Source organism: Neodiprion lecontei, chromosome 4 (genome assembly GCF_021901455.1).
Source record: "Neodiprion lecontei isolate iyNeoLeco1 chromosome 4, iyNeoLeco1.1, whole genome shotgun sequence".
Taxonomy (NCBI): domain Eukaryota; kingdom Metazoa; phylum Arthropoda; class Insecta; order Hymenoptera; family Diprionidae; genus Neodiprion; species Neodiprion lecontei.
In genome coordinates this window covers 2,789,283-2,810,222 of record NC_060263.1, presented here as the reverse complement: position 1 = coordinate 2,810,222, position 20,940 = coordinate 2,789,283, and the positions used below count along the sequence as shown (strand labels likewise).

Here is a 20,940-nt window from a genome sequence, read left to right as displayed (position 1 = left end):
CATCGATAGACAGCTCGTTCTTCAGTCAACGCCTTTTTACGTAAATCTAGATTCATGTTTGCGTAATTGTAAATCAGGTCCTCATCTAACGCAACGCAAAGTGTGTTACGACATTAATTGGAATTATAATATTGATATCGCACACATTTTTTTAAAAATACGGATAAAAATGGTCGAGAACGTTGTCATTTTAAACAATGAGGACTTCGATTCTAATGGTAAGAAAAACCGATTTGAATTTTAAACAAAGCACACAATTTTTGAAACGTTCTAACTTCTCGCCGAACGTTTTGTAAGCGTTGCAAAAAGCGGTTCGTCCAGATTTTAAAATACGCAATTATTCTATCGATCATTTTCCGACCACGTTTCTTTAACTTGATAAAGATAAACATGTTGAGCAAAAATTAAGAACAATCTTTTTCATCTTTGATGATTTTTCCCCTAATCTACAAAGAATCCGTAGTAATCACAGTTAACCGTTGCTCTCAACTTTCAGACAAATTTGTATGGGACAGATCTATGACTTTAGCTTTGATTCAGGAGTACAAACGATTTCAACAGAATTTCAAGGATCCAAGCTTAAAGAAAAAATTGATATGGAAGAACATGGCTGCTTGCCTTCATGCGCGAGGCTACACCAATGTTACGGATGACGCGTGTGACAAGAAATGGCGAAATTTGAAAAAGACTTTTAAGGACATATATACAGGCCAGCGTCGCAAAAATAATGGAAAATGGGCATATTATGATGTATTAGAAGACGTGTTGGGGAAAGACCCAAAGATATTAAATGCTTTGATCGAGCATACTGTAGTTGATAATTCACCAGCAATACCTAAACACCCCGTTGTCCACAAGTACAAAACTGCAGGTCTGTGGTGATACCTTCGTTCCATAATATCGATTACTGAGAAGTAGAAATTATGACACTTAAAGATTTGAATGAGGTTCCAATAACTTCAACATAAATTAAAAAATTTTCAGATGGCCAAAATGTACATGTTAAAGTTGTAGACGTAGGAGAAATCACCCACTTGCTAGATGGGCAAGAAGCATGTGAATTAACAGATGCAGTTCAGGATACAGAAGATGAGAATAGCTCGGTAGAGATTGTTTGTGGAGAGTACAGTGGGGATCAGCAGATAGGAATAGAAGTTGATCAAAATCAGCAACAGCCACCACTCTGGTTTGCTTATTTTTTGACAGAGTACAGAGAACGTGAGCAGAGGCATTTAAAATTGCTGCAAAGCATGCACGAGGATATTCTTGCTATGGAAAACAAAAAGGTCACACTGCTGGAAAAACTACTTGATAAGTTCAATTCTTCCACTAATCAGAATGCGCAAAGTAATAATTCACATATCCCAAATGTAAATATTATGTGCGAAGATGGTAGCAATTTATAATTTGATATTCTGTAATAGAAAGTAAGATATGTAAAAACTTTTAGTTATTTAAGATTAAAAACGATTGTACAGTAAGAAAATATTAAAGTGTGTATGTAAGCTCCACAGTGACTATAGGTCGTAATTTCGGACGTTTTGTGCAATATAGGTAACTTAGATGAACATTCAATTTTTAGCAATCACTTTGAGGAGCAAAACTATTCACATTTGAATATACCGCACTGTCAATGACTATGTCAATGTGATAAATATGTAGGATGTATATACATACCGTATTGTTCCAAATATAAGACAACCCCTGATTCTGAGAGTATTTCACGGTGTTTTTCTTAGTTACCCGCATATAAGACGTTTACGCATATAAGACGAGGACGATTTTGGCCGATGCTGTTAACGACAAAAAAATTCGGGTTATATTCGGAATAATACGGTATATTTAAAATTTATTATTCAATTTTTTATGTTTTGAAAAATCTACAAGCAGTTCGAATATATATAACATGTAGAATTTGTATTGCACTTTTAATGCAATCATCCAGTTTGATTGCCAGCTGCTTTTGCTTTGGAGAACCTTTCTAAGTAAATTACAAGTTCGCAATGTTTAGTATATGGGAACATGTCAACCGGCACAGCTTTAATTGGAATCAACGGCTCACCCTGATATTGCTTTGATGTTGGTCGTGCTAGATCTATTAGATTTTTAATCGCAGCTTTTGGATCGCATGAAATGTATACTAATTTATGCAGTCTTTTTGCCTTTCGTAAAGTTATCAAGGCTCGTTGATCTAGAAATATTGAAATCAGAGGTTAAATTAATTTGTTTTTAAAATGAAAGGTTAATGGAAAAATAGAACTGCAAATATACTCACGGAGACCAGCTCGTGGTGGATCAACTATGGCAATGAGATTATGTTTAGTTGCACGTTGAATAACCGGTGACAAAATATCTTCCGCTTTGCCAACGAAAAATTCACAATTTGTTATGCCATTTGTCAAAGTATTTTGTTTAGCGTCTTTTATTGCATCATCTATCATTTCCAAACCCAAGACTTCACCGCAGTACTGTAAATTTTATTCTGTATATGAAAATAAACCTGTAATTTTTACTATACATATAATAGAAATAAACAACTTGTTTTAAATTTTAAATTAATTATTACTGATTATACGAAATACGAAACGAAATTTATGCCAAATGAGGCAAAAGTGAAGCATAAAGATTGCACTGGCAAGTACGAACTTTTGAAAATGAAATGCCAATAGTTCCTGTGCCACAACAAACGTCTAGAACCGTAGTATCCAATGTTGGCTGGGCGAGATCAATGGCTGCTTTATACAGTACCTCGGCCCCCAAGGTATTGATTTGGAAAAAAGCTCTTGGAGATACTCTAAACTTCATGCCTAGTAGTTCTTCTTCTATGTATTCTGTTCCGCTCAAATGATCTAAGATGATACCGCCTTCACCACCCACATCTCTGTGACAGAAAGCAAGCTATAATTGCATGAAACGTGGATTTGGTACCAAATGTTGTACGAAAAATGCAGCAATAACTGCTCTTTTGAGGCATCGAGCGTAAATAATTGACAAACCTTCTTGTAATTGTTTGGAAATAAAGTGAAGTGACATTTGCTTTGGCACCTTCATCGCTGTTAAAAAATTCCCGAATTTCGGCTTTCAGTTGGATTAATTGACCTTGGTTTAGATCTTGAGGATGTATCGTTACAATCAGCATTAATTGGTCTGATCGTGAAGTTCGTGCAGTAACTTGTCTCCAGTAGCCACTGTGATTTACTGGATCAAATACATCCAATTTTGATTTTCTAACAAATCCCTCAAATACCTATTACATTGACAGAAAACCTAATGTATCATACATCTACCTTATGTTATTTAGCTGAGAAATTTACTTTACGATCTTTTAATATTAATTTGAAAATTAGGTAGCCCCGACATGGTTGTTTGTGGCTTACTTTAACAGCATCAATCATTCGTTGAGGAATGTGTTTAAGATCTTCAACAGGACCGACTGCGGTGCATCCTGCTGCGTAACTGGATAATCTGAATCCGATTGTAACAGTGCCACTCATTTCACTTTTTCCTATTAATTCAGTAAATCCAGATAAAAGATTTCTATGATTTTCTGTACAGTGATGCAACTTTCTAGAATCTTTGATGCTTGTGCAGAACTTGATGGATATTGATGCTTCTTACCAATTGTAAACTCACACTTGTTCCTGTAACCATCTATCATATCTGCTCTAAGTATCGGTTGTACGTCGCATAATAATCCTTGGTGTAATCCCTTTTGCGACTCAATCCAATCAGTGAGATCACTGTTTTCCTTACTCATCTGTTGCCCCAATTTTTTCAGCACGGACTTTATCTCATTCTCTTTTAACTTCAGCTATAAAATACGATTTCCCCTTGTTACTTTAAATTCCACTTTTAGAACATAATATCCTTCAAAACTTATATATTATATTGCTAAGTAATGTGTTAGATACGTAGCACTCGTTAATGCAAAATACTTATTAAAATATGGAATAATACAGGTAACTTAGCAGGTCTTCAGGAATAAATGTTCAAATTATGTACACGTGCTCACCTGATCGTCATAAGGCATATCCCACAAAGGTGTAGTACTCATTTTAATTCTCTCAGCTGGTGGAATTGCGTCGGCGTCATCATCCTTTTTTTTCTTCTTGCTTGAATCTTCCTCTCTTTCCATTTTCCGTTTAACAAATGGATCTGGAGCAGGTTTCGCTGACTGCAAATAAGACAAAAAAATTGAATTACGATTTATAGCCTGCTAGACATACCGGCAAGAGGTTGACGTTTTTACCTGGGCTGTGAGCTTGGAGTTTTTCCAAGATAGTCCATTTATGGCAGCGATGGCTTTTTTACGGTCCTCCTCGTTGCGAAAACAGACGTACACCCAACCACTGCCTCGCTTCGGTGGCTTCACTTTACTTAAACGTAACTCCAGCCTTTCAGTTAAGAGCCTCTTGAATTCGCTAATACCGTAATACTTCGGGAGACCGCGTACTTCTATCTTAAATTTTTCCGAAGTAAAGTCAGCTCTGTCCAAATATGCGTAAGGATTTTTCTGGTCTTCGACATATTTCACAGCGACCGTTGATTCACGTGTATTTTCGTTGCTCATATTTACGCCTGTTCTAACCAACAATTTCAATTTATAAAATCAAAATATAATCACAATTTTTAACTTTTATGCTCTGTTATTGACTTAACCTACCACAGGTTATGTTAGCTTGAGCTATGTGAGCTTACTTTCCGTGTCCTACCACCGAACTGCAGCGTCAAACCAAGACCGTGGTTGGGTGAAACCAAGGGCTGCTGTTTCGACCAGATCATGAAGACTACCAGATGCTGCAGGAGCTTCATACGCCATCTTGAATTTATGGGAGAATTTGTTCTTGTCAAACAAGTCGGTTATTTTCAACTTTTCACTAAAAACCGTAATAATTAAACTTACAGAAAATATAATTCTCTACAGTTTTGGTTTCTACCATTTTTCTCCTAGAGTACATATTTTCTTACTTCCGCCCAAGGTAGAGAGGGGTGTAAAAGAAGTCACATTTCGAGTCACGCATTATTGTTTTTTTGCAATCTATTGTGGGTTTGGATCCATAATCACTGTTCTATTTGGACTTCAATGTAAAATATTAGTAACGAATAAGTACAATGTAGTGGGATACATACATTTAGTATGCTATTACGGTAAAGTATACGGCTTATGTTATGCATTTTTATTGTACAATCGCTACAGGCGTGACGTACAGTAATGTATACCTAGCTTGCAACATAGTAATCGTTAAATGTGAAATGAATGATGAATCGATGTTGATCGGTTCATGAGTCAAGGATGGTATGAAGTTATACCAACTACTAAGAGCAGTTTCATCTTCTATCTTCGTTCAAAGTCTTTTATCCCTTTGTTCGAGTTTATATTCAAGTGTTCAATACTCATTAGTATTTCATACTTCTAACAATCACGAGGCATGAAGTAATAAAATTTTTCAATCACAATCATTGCGATGCGTCGCAGCAGTGATGCGCTTTAACATCATTTGTATACCGAATTGGTGTATGCGTAATTCATGAATTATAAATATATTTCGTATCGAATTCATGATGCTTCAAATATGTTGTTTATTGTTCAGTCATCAAATAGTGCACGATGGACTGCGCCAAGACTAGGCTGCACATAACTTGAACTCGCACTCCGTCTTGTTCTGTAAATTAAAATGACAGCCTCAAGCGAACAAAGATTGGGATTGTTAAGAGCCGAACAGGAAGATATCAAAAATAATTATCATTACAATTTAGTTACTTCAAGTATATGATTTTGCTTACTCGGGCAATGGCCTAACTGCTGGACCAGTTGGATTATTTTTTGGTCGTGGATTAACTAATAAACATTTCATAGGATGTCCATCCAGTTGCCGATTGTGATAAGTTTCCACCGCTTTCGTTGCATCTTTTAATGTCTTGTAAATCACCTCAGCTGTGCCTGGGCGCACTAACCTGGACACCAACAATTCTCCGACGTCCTCGAACAGTTCCTTAGTAACAAGAATTTAGCATCTAATGTACATAACTACAGGCGCATTGTACAATAAATATTTGGCTTCCACGTCGTAATTACCAACAAAATAGACGTGAATATTTTAGGTTTACCTTTATATCCTCCTGAGTTACATTGGCCTGGAGATTTGATACAACGATTCGATAACCAGTCGTTACTGACGTCGAATTTGAGCTAGACTTTGGACGAGATAAAATACCCATGGTTCGAGGTTTATTTGGTAATGAATCCAGTCGCGATTTAACACCAACGTCTCTACGACCCCTGATGTCCAGGTATCTGTCATTTATAGTATCTTCAGTCAATATGGTTCTGCAAATATACAAGGACGATTTATGCAGCAGTAGTTAAACAGCAAGAGATGAATTAAAACTTTAGTCCAATGAAGCAGTGACGACATACCTTGCTTTTGATCCAAAACTCCAATCGCTCTTTGAAGTAACCATTGGTTTACCCTGAAAGCAGCCAACAATTGTAATATTTAAAACCTCTGCTTTTCCAGAAAATTATGAAATTTATTGAATTTTTATTCCCTCATGAGCTAAATGCTTACGAAATCTAAAGATTTATATTTCTTGTGAAAATGTCACAGAAAATTGTTCAGCCAAACGAAGGAAATTTACAAAGTCTACGTTTGTAAGCAATAGACTTTTGTAATTACCATTGAAGTACGAGCCACAATTTTAAAGTCACGTGGTCTCTGAACCTCAACTGGCCTAGAAGAACCCATCCTTCCAAGACTACTACCAGGCAGTTTCACCCAAGTGTATTCATTGGTCGGGGATAAGTTGAATGAAGGTGGTGGTGGAGGTGGCACAGGCACATATTCATTGTTGACAGTCCGCCTTAGAGGTGTTGAATCCATCATGTAATCTAAGAATGGATGAGATTGAATCATCGGTATTGAGTAAAGGCAGTCAAAATGCATGTGTCATAACACACATTTGAAATTGATTATCAATGTTACTGATACATATTGAAATATTTAGTTAAATTTCATCCACAAGTGTCGTAAGAATTCATATTTTGTCATAACACAATCTAAATCCAAAATCATTATGTAATGCTGGATAGAAAATCTTTGAGAATATACAAACTATATTGCTAGAGGGAATTAAATGTTTCGGAATGTTCAGAGACGTAAAATCAGAAAATAGTCTGAAAAAAAAGACATTCTAAAAGCAAATATCAGTGCAAGAAATTGAAAAAATATCTGAATACAAATAAAATTATAGATTATGTCAAGGAGATATTCAATGTGCAATCGAATTGAGGGTATAATATACAAGTCTTCCTAGAGTAGAAAATAGATAAAAAGAAAATGAGCACCATCATTGAAGTTCATTTCCATATCATCAGCGTATGAAGTTTCGACCATGGGCGGTGCCCTGTACTCCATAGCTCTAGAACCTGGCGCCAAATAATTTGTAGCCGGAATCGGGTGCATGGTTTTATTATGAAGCTTATTGGTCGTCAATGTAATTCGACCATTGAGGCCCGTTTGACGAGAAATTCCACTGAGAGGTAAATCGACAGTTTTCAAATGAGTGGCACGTAATTTGTCCAACTTCAACCTGGCATCAGACTGCTTGGCTATTTGAGCTAGTTTATCTCGAGCATCAGTGAGTTTCTCACGATTCTTTTGGATGATTTTGAATCTAGCATCCGCAATGACCGGCCCTCCTCGACCTCTCGAAGATACGTTAGTTCGTAGAGTACTTCGGTTGATGCCTCTTCTCGACCTGTAATATTGGTGAGATATCATAAGCTTGCTGTAATTAATGAGCATCAGATATGATTGTGGCTCGATAGATGTTTTTGAAGGTTATAAGATTCATGGTGAAGTAAGGCTTAAGTAACGAGCTTTACTCACAGAAAAAATTTTGAGATTTCAATAAGAAAATGATAAATTCTCAACTCACCCGCGGCCTTTCATTGCTGAAATTTTGGATTTCTTGATTATGTCATCTAAACTAAGCACATTATCGGCCATGCTTCGACAAACTGTACCCTGGTAACTACAAAAACAATCGAACGATGAACCCTAACTTACACCCCTGATGGATCTATGGGGGAACGCCGTTTTGGATCTGTTTGATGTATCGCAGTAGCGGCAGTAGCTATTGGTGGCCATTGGCCTACGAGTAAGTGACGCGACCACGACGCGAACCTTAGCACGTGTTCCGAAACGCACAACGAATTGCCGTGTACCAGAGTTACCACTTCAGTGCGATTTTATGATACGGCAGGTAATACTGTACAATGCTCTAACAATAAGTAATTAGTTGCAGTCATACATTACTTATGCATTTACCGTCGCGGCACCTCGACAATTAGTTAAAAAAAACCTATTCCATGTCAAAGGGTGTTACTAAATCAGGGGGGCTCACTCTCTCTAAATATCCTTGGTTTGTGGTTGCAGAAATATTTGTTGTCACAGCGACCTGTAGACCACTTTAGGTTAATAACTTTTTTTATGCAATGTGGAAGGATACAGTAATAAGTGCATCAGATAGAATATTTCCAGGTCTCGCTTATCACAATCGAATAAAAGAATTTCATGACATCGGTAATAAACCTTGCGATCTATTCGACGATGTCGGAATGGTCAGCGTCGCGTTGATGTTCGTATTCTACGTTACTTTTGCCATTTTACAGGAAACGTGATTAAGTCCAGTTTACCGCTACAAATGGCACTGTATTTCAATACTTGGCTATTTCCGTTTTGGTTTTTCATCAGTTTGAATCTTCTCGATCAAAAAGTAACTACTCTTAACGAATAGCAGCAATATTGCTGATATTTTAACCCCGTTAAAGCCCGGTAAACCCATCACCGGTTAAATATTGATTACCCATAGTTGACTCGTTATCAAGAATGTACGTATTGATATTTTAATCTAATACTTTAAGCTTAACTAAAGTTGTGATTTTTTTTCAGTACCATAAACTATCGGACATTTACAAATTTATAACTGTTGGCGTTTTCGTAATTGTTGCCGTTTCGGAATGCATACGACTGTACCTAGGATACCTTGGAAATTTGGCAGAGAAGGTTTAGGCGTTGTATTTGCGTGAACTTGAAAAAACTTCAATGAAATGTTATGGAGAAAATTACCATATTTGCGTGATTTCAGATTCCCGAGTTGGCTTGCTTTTGGCTGATTTCAACACTGATACAATTTCCTCTACAAATGTTTACTCTTGTTGATGGTAGGATGCTGCCAGGTAGAGGAGAACATGTAGTAAACAGCGTTATGTTAGTTTTCCTCCTCACTGAAATAATTACTGGAACAATTGCATTAAGAAATTCGGCCAATCATCATGCAAAAAGATTTTACCTCGCACAACTGTACGAAATTAATGAAAAACTAGAGTAAGACCGATGAAATATCTTTGAACTGTAATGCTTGTATATATGAAATATTAAACTATTCATCACTTAATTATTTCATAACTCAATTATACAATCATTAACCTCGTATAAAACATAAACATACATACATATCTTTCATCTGTACATAGGTATAAAGTAATAAATTTATGACCCACAATCACTCATTACCTAGTTTCATTTGGCACCTATCAGAATTGTGTAAATACACGATTTAATCTGCGGAGCAGCAGCCAGTCACCTATTGGTCACGTTTGCAGTGAATCCAACTGTTGTTGAACACATTTTAAATATTCGTTGTAAAAATATGTTTGTACTAAAATGTAAAAACTGCACATGGAAAAACTTGTAGATCAAGTTTTAAGACCACATATCATCAGTTTGCTTCTGAGCCTATATTCAAGACTCGTGATTAAGTTCCGAAATAGATAAATCTTGAAAAGTATTTTCAAATATCTTGATAATAATATGTTATCTACCAAACATAGTTAAATCAAGCTTGGCGTTCACAAAGAAAAAATTAAAGTATTTTTCAAGCTCGCCATGAAATTTACTGAAGTAACTGTTGGTTATACTTTTGCACCATTTTCTAGGTTGTGCTCGATGTAAAAGGTGAGCAGATTTTGCAAATTTTCTTTCAAAATGACCAAAAACACGTCTAGCTCTTGTATTATCAAGTCATCTTTATTCCTTTGCTCATTAGCAAGGGCGTGCAGTAGTTGGGATCGTGTCGGTACCGTCCTTGATAACAGCTACAAAACAAATTGCCAGTTATTAATGGTGCAACAGAAAGTTAATTAATACCACCAAAATTAATGCTCATACATACTCCAAACAGCTGCTGTGCCATCCATCCGTGATATGGTTCCAGGGCTTCTTTGTAAGCTTTTTTCAGAAGTGCAACCAGATCATCGCTAGCTTTTCCAGTTTTGTGATCCTCAATAATCTTTTCAAAGAACACCTGGATCATGTGGAGGCCTCTGTGATGTAGTAAGGATACAAACTTTAGAGAAGAAGCCTGCATGTATTATTTGATACCTGAAATTCTGTAGAATTAATTAATTTGCTACCTTCGCAGCCAGAGGAGAGCATCTGTGGCGATTATAGTTTTCCCTGAAATTTTTTCCAACAAGATCATGTCATGCAACGTCGAGTGTTTCTCTTTGTCAGCCACATACTTTGTGTTCAATTTCTACAAAGATTTCCATTGAATTCAGTGATAATTAGATGTAAGTAAAATATATTCAACGCTTTAACTGCGAAAATCGAGTAAGGGTTCAACTCACGTCAATATTTCCCTGCATGTCATATTTGACCGGTGCAAAGAGCTTTCCAAATTTATCTGAAATGAGTAAAAAAGGGTTCTCAGTATAACCGCGGTGAGTAGGTACTCACCCGCTGCATAGCTAATCGTAATGTCACGTGCATTCGCACCAATGCCGCCTCGGTGTTTGAATCTAGGTTATGTTCGCGGCGTGATGTCTGTGCGAGACGAGACGCGTGTGTGTGTGATACTTAACTTACCGACGATTCGCACAACGCCCTGCGCAGCAGCTAAGAACTCCGCGGTGTTTATTTTCCCGTCGATAACGGGAGGGAATTTAACGAAATTATCGTCGGCTGTGGCGTCAGTGGTGCGTTGTTGAGTTCCGGAGGTCGATGAAGCCATGTTTTTGTGTTACCTCGTCCTATATGAATAGAAATTTATAAACATATATTATATATTTTCAACATTACAAAAGATTCTGTTGTAGCCGTCCACCAAATGCCTTAATCGTATGCGGCGACCGGCTTACATCATCCATTCGCGCGTCTCCGCAATGCATGCAAGATATACAGCCGCGCATCGTGCGAAGCATTATTGCCACATATTCATCTGCGGCAGCTGTTTAAATATTGTATACAAACAGCCCAATACGATCACTATTATTATAATTATTATTAGAGCTTATTACGGTAAAACGTTGAAAATAAATCGGTATTGCCGTTTTTATATTTAAAGTTCCGCCTTAAATTCAAGATTACCTCCGCGATTGATTGACTTAGAATTGAAAAAATTCGAAAGATATCAACTTTCCGTAAAGTTTTTTCATCTCGGCCAATAAGTTACCGTGGATTTGAGTTTTAATTCACCGTTGCAAAATGACCCGTGTCACATGTTTGGTGTGCTTAGCAATTCACAGGCTTTCAAATATTCGATATTCCCGCGTTCGCAAATTAGATGAAAATCGTTCCGCTTTATCAAGGTTCGTATTTCCTCTCGCTTATCAATTTATACGTATACTACACGTAGATTACGGTTTTGCGCAATTATGCTACATGGCAGATATAAATTTAAAATCAAGCGAAGCTTAATGATTAGACCAATCAATAGAGCAGAAAATGAGTGATTCTGTGACACAAATACTATTAGGATACCGACTGTGCTATCACACAAAACACAGTACTTAGTTCTGTTATGTTTTCCATTCACAACTATCATTTATCAATTTTTTATAAATATTTAAAAGCAAAAAATCGGTTTTTTCGATTTTCGCTTGTAACTTCAAAACTAACAAAGCAATCTTGATGCTTTGCTTAGACGAATTATCGAGAATCAAAAGACGAAGAAAATAAGCGCTGAAACGACTTGATCGGATTATTATTAACGGGGAAAATCCGGAAAAATCAATGTTTCTTTCACAAATTAATGACACCACTATTTTTTAAGTCTGATTTCAATTTTTCAAACAGATTTTGATAGTAGAAATATAGTACTAAATAACGTATATTCTCGTTAAAATACTGCAAAACAGGTGAAAAATACTTGTAAACATTACTAAAAACGGACGAACGAGTGGAAACGGTGGGACAAGTGGTGCTAGAACGGCAGACGCGGGGAAGCGGGGATCAAGATTACCTCGTTAGTTTTGAGTTTACAAGCAAAAAACAAGAAACAAACAATTTTTTGCTTGTAAATGTTAACCACTGACATGTGTTCACTAAATGGAGAATATTTTTTTATACAAAAAATTAAACACTAAACATTGTTACAATAACGACTTACAATTAAGTAGCAGACCGTTCGCAAAACTGTATATACTAAACGGATGCTGACAGTGGACTAAAAGTGTTGTCGACGAATTGTCACAGTAGATTTTGAGATCTGGTTAGTAGCGACAAGTGACCGGGGTTGTATTCTTATCTTATCTAAGGCACAACTATAGCCAATGAGTAAACATGCTGTGTTGTATGTACTTTAGGTAGACAGCTTGCATTAGTGCTCGGTTCGACCGGACACGGATAACGAATCTACGAAAAATTTATATAATAACTACAACAACAATAATAATAATAATGATATAAGCAAAAGATATCGTATCTGCGATTTTATAATGCACTTTTTTTTACAAAATATAACACACAGAAATTTAATCAAGGAACATTTGAGGCCGTTTTTGTCACAGGTTAACCTGTAATATAATTAACGATCTTATAATTTCTTTTATTATGTTTATAGGTACGTATAATATAATATCATATACCTATGTACTGTGTGTATGCCATAATATGTGCTACAATATTGTCATCAAAGTTACATGGTAATAATTGTAAATTATCATTGTTATCATTATCATAGGACTACCTTACCATATAACAAAATAATTTTGTACACGCACAAGGCTCATATACAAGTACAATATATTAATTCATTATTAGTATCATCATCATGCTCGTCGATTTCTTTTCTATAGCTTACAACTACAGAGTGCTTATACTATAAGACTACAATATACGTTAGGTATAAATAATAATTGGCTGCATTAGTGTACGTAGGTGTAGTTAGATTATTACTAATAATAATACATCGCTAATCGAAAGCCGTTATTGTATTACGCTCACAGGAGTCGAGAGATTAGCAATATTTCGTTAGTTAAAATGACTATATGTTTCATTCAAAATACTGCTTATCCAGTTACTGTTTATGGTATACCTCTGCGAGCTGGTTTTGAATGAGTTTATGAGATTTAATTCGGTGTAGTATTATGTTCCATTACATCTTTAGGGTATTTTTATTTTTTTAAAATAAAAATTCGTTTTTCCGTCAACGCCGAGATTGTTATAATTCTTAATAATATAACCGCGAAATTTCGGAAAATTGGGAATGTTTGATTAACACTAGGACCTAAGTATCAGGAGGCACACTACATTAGCATGGCATTTAGTTAAAAATATTTTCATCTTAGAATCCCGTTACTTAGTCATGTTGATTTGGTATATCAGTATAATATAATATCATTTTACATATATCTGTATATACTCACTATAGGTATAATCACGATTCGAGATTATAAGACGCTGCAGGAAGCGTTTATACGTATGCGTATTAAAATATTATATATATTTTGATATATTTATATACGAGAGAATATTGGTAATAGATAACTATGTAAATTTAATTCAACCATGTGGATATATTATAATACCTATACAATATTACGTGAGTATTATATAATGTTTTTATCGGTATCGTGAACTTTTTCCTGTACTAAAATTTCTGGTCGTGTATCCAAAGAGTGAATAAATACGTATGAGTATAGATATATTGACAAACGGATGAGTTAGATTTTTTCAATTTCCCGATATAATGTTAGATAAGAAAGAAACAGCTACATTTAAAGTAGTGACTGTATGGTAAGACTACTTTTCACAGACGATTCCGTCTTCCGATTCGACTAATCAAATCTTTAATACACTTGAAGATGAAAAACCGAGTAGTTATCGCATGATCGATTTCATATATGACCTTTGTTCCTTACTTCGATTAATACTGACTACACAACATACCTTTCTACTTCGGTTTAGTGATTAATACATGTACGAAGAAGTACATTTCAGCTGTGTTAAGTATCTAGCCGTGAGGCGATAAATTTCCGTAGTAATATTAGGTATGTAGATATTATGCGAGTGTGGAAAGATGAAGTGACCGCAAAGCTGTTATCACCTATTATTCTTAAAATTATATATTATTCCAAATTATTTTCAAGACTAGCAACGTGTAGTGGAAGGCGCAGGCTGTGGATTATAATCTAAAAGGCCGTGGGCATTGGGTACTTCAGGATGTTACCGGCTGAGTCTTCAGCAACGAGAGTCAGCGGGACGAGGCAATGCGGTGGGGGTGGCGGAACCAGGGCTTCAATTGGGGGGCGAGGGCCCGGAAACTGTCGAGAGCCGACGACCATCTCGCCCGCGGATTCCCTGAGCTCCATCATCCGGACGCCGCATCTCGACCGCACCACATTTCTATTTCATGATATGAAAAATCCGTGAAATAATAAACTACCTAGAGTTCAAATTGCACCGGAAATATCCACGATACATTTGAACTGAAGTTCATTTAGATACGATAGCTTTTTGTCATACGAATGTTATATATTCGAGCAGAGATAAAAATGTGCAGAAATGAGAAAAATACTAGGGTCAGAATATCGATCATTCAAAGTTGTGAACTTTATAAATTTTGAAATTCTGTAAGACAGACATTCCCGTCTTCGAGTATTCGATCCTATGTGATGCCTTTCAATTTTCCGACCTCTATATTTTTACCCCCTTTACATTAGACGAATAATTCGACTCACCTCTTAGCGTCGTATCTGATCTCCATTCCCTTGTTCGGTAAATTGTCAACTTCCTCATTGAACCAGCGATGATAGGCTAGGAGAGTGGCGCACGAAGGCCCCCAAAATGTTCTGTCGGGTTGCGGGGGTGGTTCGGACGCTGTGAGACTCCGTGACAGGGATCTGTTCAGCTCGGGACTAGCAGGGGCCGATAGCCTTCCTGGTGTAGCATTTGGTCGGGGACTGAGGGAAGGCGATGGCCTCGACGTCTCGGACAAAAGTCGACCCCTGCGAGGGCTGCCGCCGCCGAATGCACCTTGAACGGTGACGGTGACGCTGAGGGGTCGGCTGAGGGCAACAGTCGTATGCTGGGGGTCGCGTCTGATGGGGTTGCGGTTTAAGTCGATACCAGCGCGCCCGACGAATACTCTGTCGACGTAGTCGAACCCACGCCCCATGATGCCCTCACGTGTGTGCCCAAGGTCAAAAGTGTGCCCGAGCTCGTGGAGCACCGACCCCAGGGTGGTGGCGAGGCAGCCAGCGTGAGTGCCGCGGTAGTTGCTGTCGTCCATGAACTGCTCGGTATCAACAATCGTCTCATCGAGAAACCGCGGGAGCACCTGACCCAGACACGTGGGCCAGGTGTGGAGGCAGGCCGATCCGAAGAGTGCGAGACCGCCGCCTCCAAGGGCCGCGTGACCTTCGGTGCGGGCCAGCGTGTCCTCGTGTGTCCTGGGACTCGGGGCACCGCGGTAGCGGGTGCAGGAAAGAAAGGCGAGGTACTTACGATCCTTGGACGCCAGAGGGCCGGTCATCAGCTCCCTCGCAACAAGCTCCCAGAGGTGACGCTGCGTCATTGCGCGCGCCCTGTCCACGTGGAGCATGCTGTGCATCACGAGGCACTCGGCGCCGTCGAGGTCTCGCTCGAGCTGGAAGGTCTTCCGGCCGTGTCCGGCCTCCCGAAGCTTCTCGGCGGTAAGGGTCTGCAGCAAACGGGCCCCGAGACCGATCCTCGTTGCAGCGCTTTCGACCGAGCAGTCCTCGCCTCGGGGCCCCTGGAACCGGCCGTTGTGACCAGCGCATATAACGTAAACTGGCGTAACTCTCATCCGCGTCGTACGTGGCTCGTGTCGTAGTCCCAACCGACGCTTGAATCCCCCGGCCTCGAGCTCCAGGGTGTTTTCTCCCCTGGTGAGCTCCGCTATCGCCCGGAACTCACCACCGATCACAGGCCACTCCAAAACACCGCTCCTCGCATTTCGCACCGTGATCCGGCCGCATCCCATAGGCGCTCGACCTCGTACCAGGGCCAAACTGTAACTCACGGTCTCACCGTCCGTCAAGTTTGTCACGGTTATACCCTCCGTGTTTCGGTTCGTCAAAGCGCTTCGATCGTTGTCCGGCAGTCCCGTGTCGGCGAGCACCTGTAACAAATTCAGCTTTAGTTTACCGGCAGTTCGAACGAAGTACCAGTAGTTCTGGTGATTCCCCGATATTTTTTTCCAGATTCACTGTTTGGAGAAGGTGTGAGCAATTAAACCGGAAGTGAGGCCCGCAGCGCGCTCAGAAACGTGTTTGCTGCACATGGCAATGCAGGATAACAGACCCGTAACTGATAATTTTCATTTTTCCTAAGCTAAAGGGTCCCAAGTTCCCAATTTTTCTCTCTCAACAAGTGTCCAAAAAGAGACTGAGCTTTTTGTAAGTAATGGCGTTAAATGAAACCGCTAGCTTGATGATAAATACTATATGTTCTTAAACGGTGTATGGTTCATATCCTCGATGAAAGTAGGAAACTCTTTTTGTGAAATTAGTGAGCCGTCAGTTGCTGCGATCTCGCGGTAATCCCGAGAACCGCGTGCGTAAGTTCGGTGAGTCACGTAAGCTGTGATCACCGCATTGAAGTCGCATTGACTACATTGTCAAGTGCGCCGTGCGTGCTTCCGCTCAATGTTCATTGGTGGTGTGAGTCTAGCAAGGTGGCAAGGCACATGAGACACCGCAAAAAAAGAGGACGAGGCGTAATGCGAGAGTGGGAATCAGGACGAATAAGGATTCGTCAAAACTCTATGAAGAAATAGCTCTTGCACGGGTGTGACAGTTCAAAACCTGACGTTCAGCATCACTTTACAGCCCGAACTTATATTCCGTCCGATCAATCGCACGAAGGTCTAAACCAACAACGTAAATGGGGAATATCAGCCCTACATATAGCTCTGCCGCAAGCCCAATTCGATAGGCGAGCATTTGACGCACATGTCTATAGTATAAAAACGAAAGAGCCGACAAGAAACCCGGAAGGTGATCATAGAAAGGTAACGAAACGCAATCCAGAGTGAAGAACACGACGCAGGAATGCACGATTATCACATACCGTCGGTGATTGTGGAGTCGTTCAATTCTGTCACCTTGCAAAAAAAGGAAGTAAATAAAAATTTCGCGTCGGCCTTCGGCGTTTAAAAAGCGATGCGATAAGCTGACGCGGAAACGATGTCCCGCGGCGGCGACACCCGGGGTTACGTTAAAACGGCCTTTAAGGTTTCGACTTACCATTTTGCTCGCGTCGATTGCAAGCCAGTTGCGAATAGCGGCTAGCCGGCCCCAGACATGCGGCGGAACTGTGGCGCCGAGACGGACGGCGGAATACGCCGGTACTACGGCGCCACTGCGTCGCGCACCCGCACTGCTGCTCCGCACCCTTGCGCTAAGGGCGGCGAGGGCGAAGCCACCCCCGGGTTCCGCAGGGAGGCCTGCCGCCCGCGCTACTTTGACCTTTAAAACTAAATGTGAACAGGGAGTTCACTTTGACACTTACAAGGAAGGTATCACTGCAGGTCGATCTCTCGGACTCGATTTCTTCTGTGATATGTTAGAGTAGACCAAAGACTAGACAACACATATTTTGTTTTTTTACGATCTGTCATTAAACATTTTAAGGGGGTGAAACCGCCCTCCAAAGTAAGGCATGTCGAGGGGCGATTTGGCAGTATTTTTGACTCGTTAGGAGAAAACTTTTCCAGTTGGATTTGTTAAAAAATATTATGTTCTTGTGGGTGAAACTAGCAAATCACCCGCTGACACGCCTTACTTTGGAGGGTGGTTTTACCCCCTTAAAGTGTTTAATGGCAGATAAAAAAAAAAAATATGTGGCGCTTAGTGTTTAGTCTACTACAACATACTACAAGAGAAATAAAATCAGCGAGATCGACTTCCTTGTTAGCTACGGTACACATTACTGGTGGGTGGGGTCCTTAAACGAGCCGAAGCGTATTGAGCTTCTTAACAATCTATACGTCCAAAAGGTTACGGACTCTTCCGGAGCTGCCTCCGCTCATCGATGACGTCTTCCGCCTTTCAACTTTCATTGTCACTCCGTACCGAGAGTCCCGAGAGTTCGACGTGTGTCTGTAGGATGCGATTTGGCTAGTCAAGTTCGTCTCCTTTTTCATGACTTTTTGATTCTTCGAGAACACGAACCTGTTTTAGTTTTTGCTTTCAAACTTGCATAAATTCCGTATTGCGAGTTTCGGTAATTCTTGACATTCTTACAAGGACAATTTTGTAATGCTTTTATTATTTAGTATGTGAATTTTTTACCATCCGACAATTTGATGCTGCGTTTCCTGCTGCCGAGTGAAAACATTTTCACGGCAAATACGCAGCTCCGTCGAATAAAATCAACTTCTCGAAATGATCAGAAGAATTTTGAATACGTCAGTGAAGTTCCGACGTTAGCCGCATTCCGGATTACGGACTTGTTTTTCGCTTGAAAGGAAAGAAAAGATATTGAAAAAGATAAAGTTACCTCATTCATCTTTCGGAAGTCGGTTTTCTGGAAGAACTGTTTTGAACTATCGACCAATTTCGTTTCCACTCATTCCAAGAAAGTTACCAGTTTTATCGTGGAACAACAACCTTCTACCGATATTGTACACTTCCATTTTGGTCTCTTCGCGGCTCTTCTTGTTCAGCTGTGTAAGAAGAAAACACTTTTTACTTAGGCAGATTGTACCGCTCAGGGGTCGATAGCCGATGAAAGTAGTGCATAGCCAGTGAGCGAACGGAGAAGAAGAGTGCCTCCGGGCTCTAAGTAGGACAAGGGAGTGTGACAGCGTGCATTGGTCAATTACCTACCTGTTCTGTAGGCCTGAACGAGTCGCAGCCAGGTTCGTTGCCTCCAATTAGGTACCCGTAGGTACGACGTAGAGCCTTTCCCCTTCTTCAAGGTACGTTGCCCTTCAAGTTGGTCACGAGGTCAAAGTCCCTTGAGCACAGCGTTCTATTATTCTCGAAGCCGGAGCAGCGACGAGACTGCGTCCTGAGCGACATTTAGCGCTGCCTCTTTGCTCCTACACCGAATACAGCACAATTTGATCAACGATCTGGCAAAGTCGTCGTGATGCAAAACAATTTCCTTCATCTTTAATCTTGACTCGCCAATTGCACCGTGCTAACTAACAAAGGATGATTAACGCCAACACGTATCAGACTTCCAAAAACGAGATGGACATGTGTTTTTTTCTTCCTCAATTTTTTACTTTCAAAACCGGAGTTCAAATGTTTTAAACGAGCCGATGATCGCGAACTTGTTTGCTCGTGATTTATGCGAACGCACGGAGAGAAGAGAGAACTTATCCTACGGATAATGGCGTCGCAGAATCATCGCATGTATGGATATTACGCGTTCACTGACACTAAATGATGGACACGCTTGGTTGGTTGGTTGGTCGCTCGATCGCGCTCGAGTACGGAATCTCATAGGTGTGATCGCACATTGTAAAACGTCTCAAGAGCTGGTTACGTGGTCGAAGCAGCAGTAGATTAGTTCCTCGGACGGACTGGGAGGACTTGCCTCAAGGCCACGGAGGATAAGGATGGCGCAAACAACTACGCAGTTCCTCTTGGCCTTCCAGTCGCGGCGAGTGTCATGAACCTTATCCTCAAGTCTTTTATATTCGTGAAAGATTCTCGTCGGACGAATCTGCACTGGCGTCGTAGTTGCTGGCACGTGCCGGAATAAGGTTCGCCAGAGTTTTTTCATCCGTAAAAAGCTGATCCGCAGTGATGTGTAGATGCATAAGCTTCCGTCACGACCAGTCGATTTGTAGTCACCGATGGATGTGTCATAGTCCTAATTCACCCTTGTCACGCGGATGTTCCGAAACTGTGTTCACATGAAAGCCTCGCATTCGACGATTCGATTTTTATTCCAACTGTAACGACAGGCGCGTGCTCGGCCAAAATTGGGTCGAAGGGGAAACTGGATTGCGCCATTTCTACGAGTCACCTTTCCTGCCACGCGAGGCTCGTCCTGAGGTCGTCCCTCAAGGTCACCGTGCCATCGCAAAATGTTGCTCGGACTCGATCCATCCGCGTGTGTTACACCTTCTGTCATCCCCACAATACAGCTCTTCCTCCTGATCGGCATTAAGGTAGCCAAGACGTTGTTGCTGGGTGTTCGGAACGCTGCAGCGCTGGCTAGGAGCAATCAAGAATAATGTAGCGACGGTATTGACCGTATCCTCGAAAAACTGAGGCCTCGTTGAGCGATAGAAAGCGGGCGGAACCAGTGCTCTAATAAATTGTGAGAACGGCGAGAGGTTGCGTTCACCGTCAACTATCGTCTCAAGTTATTAAAAAAGTAGTCAAGCCCGATGGAGGACCCAGCAGGAAACGTGATCAGCACCTTGCATACACAGTCAAAAATTCCGGGTATAATACGTAGAAGGAAATCGTTTAAATCCGGAAGTCTGACGTGATTAGCCCGGAAGCAATTGACCCATTCCATTCCATCCATCCCGCATACCTGTAGCTCTGCAGTTTGCAGCGTTACGTAGGTTATCGATTCCCTGCAAAGCAGAGACGACGTTTGCCGCAGCTTTTCGGGCGTTGGTCCAAATTCTTGTGACAACTACGAGGCACTGTTCAGGGCACAT

At 40.2% G+C, this 20,940-nt stretch overlaps 5 protein-coding genes across 11 annotated transcripts; 2 read left to right on the top strand and 3 right to left on the bottom strand.

The window, feature by feature from the left end:
- Positions 1-35: 35 nt before the first annotated feature.
- LOC107222064 lies at positions 36-2,360 on the top strand. Its single transcript, XM_015661276.2, has 3 exons — positions 36-218; positions 497-871; positions 985-2,360. The coding sequence occupies exons 1-3, from the start codon at positions 170-172 to the stop codon at positions 1,404-1,406; spliced, it is 846 nt and encodes a 281-aa protein (XP_015516762.1). The 5' UTR covers positions 36-169; the 3' UTR covers positions 1,407-2,360.
- On the bottom strand, positions 1,797-5,037 carry LOC107222081 (tRNA (uracil-5-)-methyltransferase homolog A). The gene is made up of 10 exons (XM_046737669.1): positions 4,904-5,037; positions 4,699-4,819; positions 4,250-4,588; positions 4,013-4,174; positions 3,619-3,811; positions 3,378-3,505; positions 2,997-3,247; positions 2,647-2,881; positions 2,276-2,468; positions 1,797-2,191 (listed from the first exon to the last, which is right to left on the bottom strand). The coding sequence occupies exons 2-10, from the start codon at positions 4,810-4,812 to the stop codon at positions 1,938-1,940; spliced, it is 1,869 nt and encodes a 622-aa protein (XP_046593625.1). The 5' UTR covers positions 4,813-4,819; positions 4,904-5,037; the 3' UTR covers positions 1,797-1,937.
- A 125-nt stretch (positions 5,038-5,162) lies between these two features.
- On the bottom strand, positions 5,163-9,251 carry LOC107222077. Its single transcript, XM_015661289.2, has 8 exons — positions 9,132-9,251; positions 7,939-8,034; positions 7,346-7,758; positions 6,678-6,889; positions 6,419-6,471; positions 6,109-6,328; positions 5,785-5,993; positions 5,163-5,663 (listed from the first exon to the last, which is right to left on the bottom strand). The coding sequence occupies exons 2-8, from the start codon at positions 8,007-8,009 to the stop codon at positions 5,588-5,590; spliced, it is 1,254 nt and encodes a 417-aa protein (XP_015516775.2). The 5' UTR covers positions 8,010-8,034; positions 9,132-9,251; the 3' UTR covers positions 5,163-5,587.
- On the top strand, positions 8,272-9,459 carry LOC107222078 (transmembrane protein 17B). Its single transcript, XM_015661290.2, has 4 exons — positions 8,272-8,585; positions 8,675-8,778; positions 8,955-9,068; positions 9,151-9,459. The coding sequence occupies exons 1-4, from the start codon at positions 8,498-8,500 to the stop codon at positions 9,391-9,393; spliced, it is 549 nt and encodes a 182-aa protein (XP_015516776.1). The 5' UTR covers positions 8,272-8,497; the 3' UTR covers positions 9,394-9,459.
- A 286-nt stretch (positions 9,460-9,745) lies between these two features.
- LOC107222071 (glycolipid transfer protein) lies at positions 9,746-20,732 on the bottom strand. 7 transcript variants are annotated; one of them, XM_046737673.1, is made up of 6 exons: positions 15,026-15,144; positions 10,932-11,095; positions 10,694-10,749; positions 10,478-10,599; positions 10,237-10,387; positions 9,746-10,159 (listed from the first exon to the last, which is right to left on the bottom strand). In XM_046737673.1, exons 2-6 carry the CDS (start codon positions 11,074-11,076, stop codon positions 9,977-9,979), a joined length of 657 nt encoding a protein of 218 aa, XP_046593629.1. In that variant the 5' UTR covers positions 11,077-11,095; positions 15,026-15,144; the 3' UTR covers positions 9,746-9,976. The 7 variants fall into 7 exon arrangements, with proteins under 7 accessions (XP_046593629.1, XP_015516770.1, XP_046593630.1 ...); XM_015661284.2 differs by lacking the exon at positions 15,026-15,144 and adding an exon at positions 12,454-13,994; XM_046737674.1 differs by lacking the exon at positions 15,026-15,144 and adding an exon at positions 11,433-11,798.
- Between the last annotated feature and the right edge of the window lie 208 nt (positions 20,733-20,940).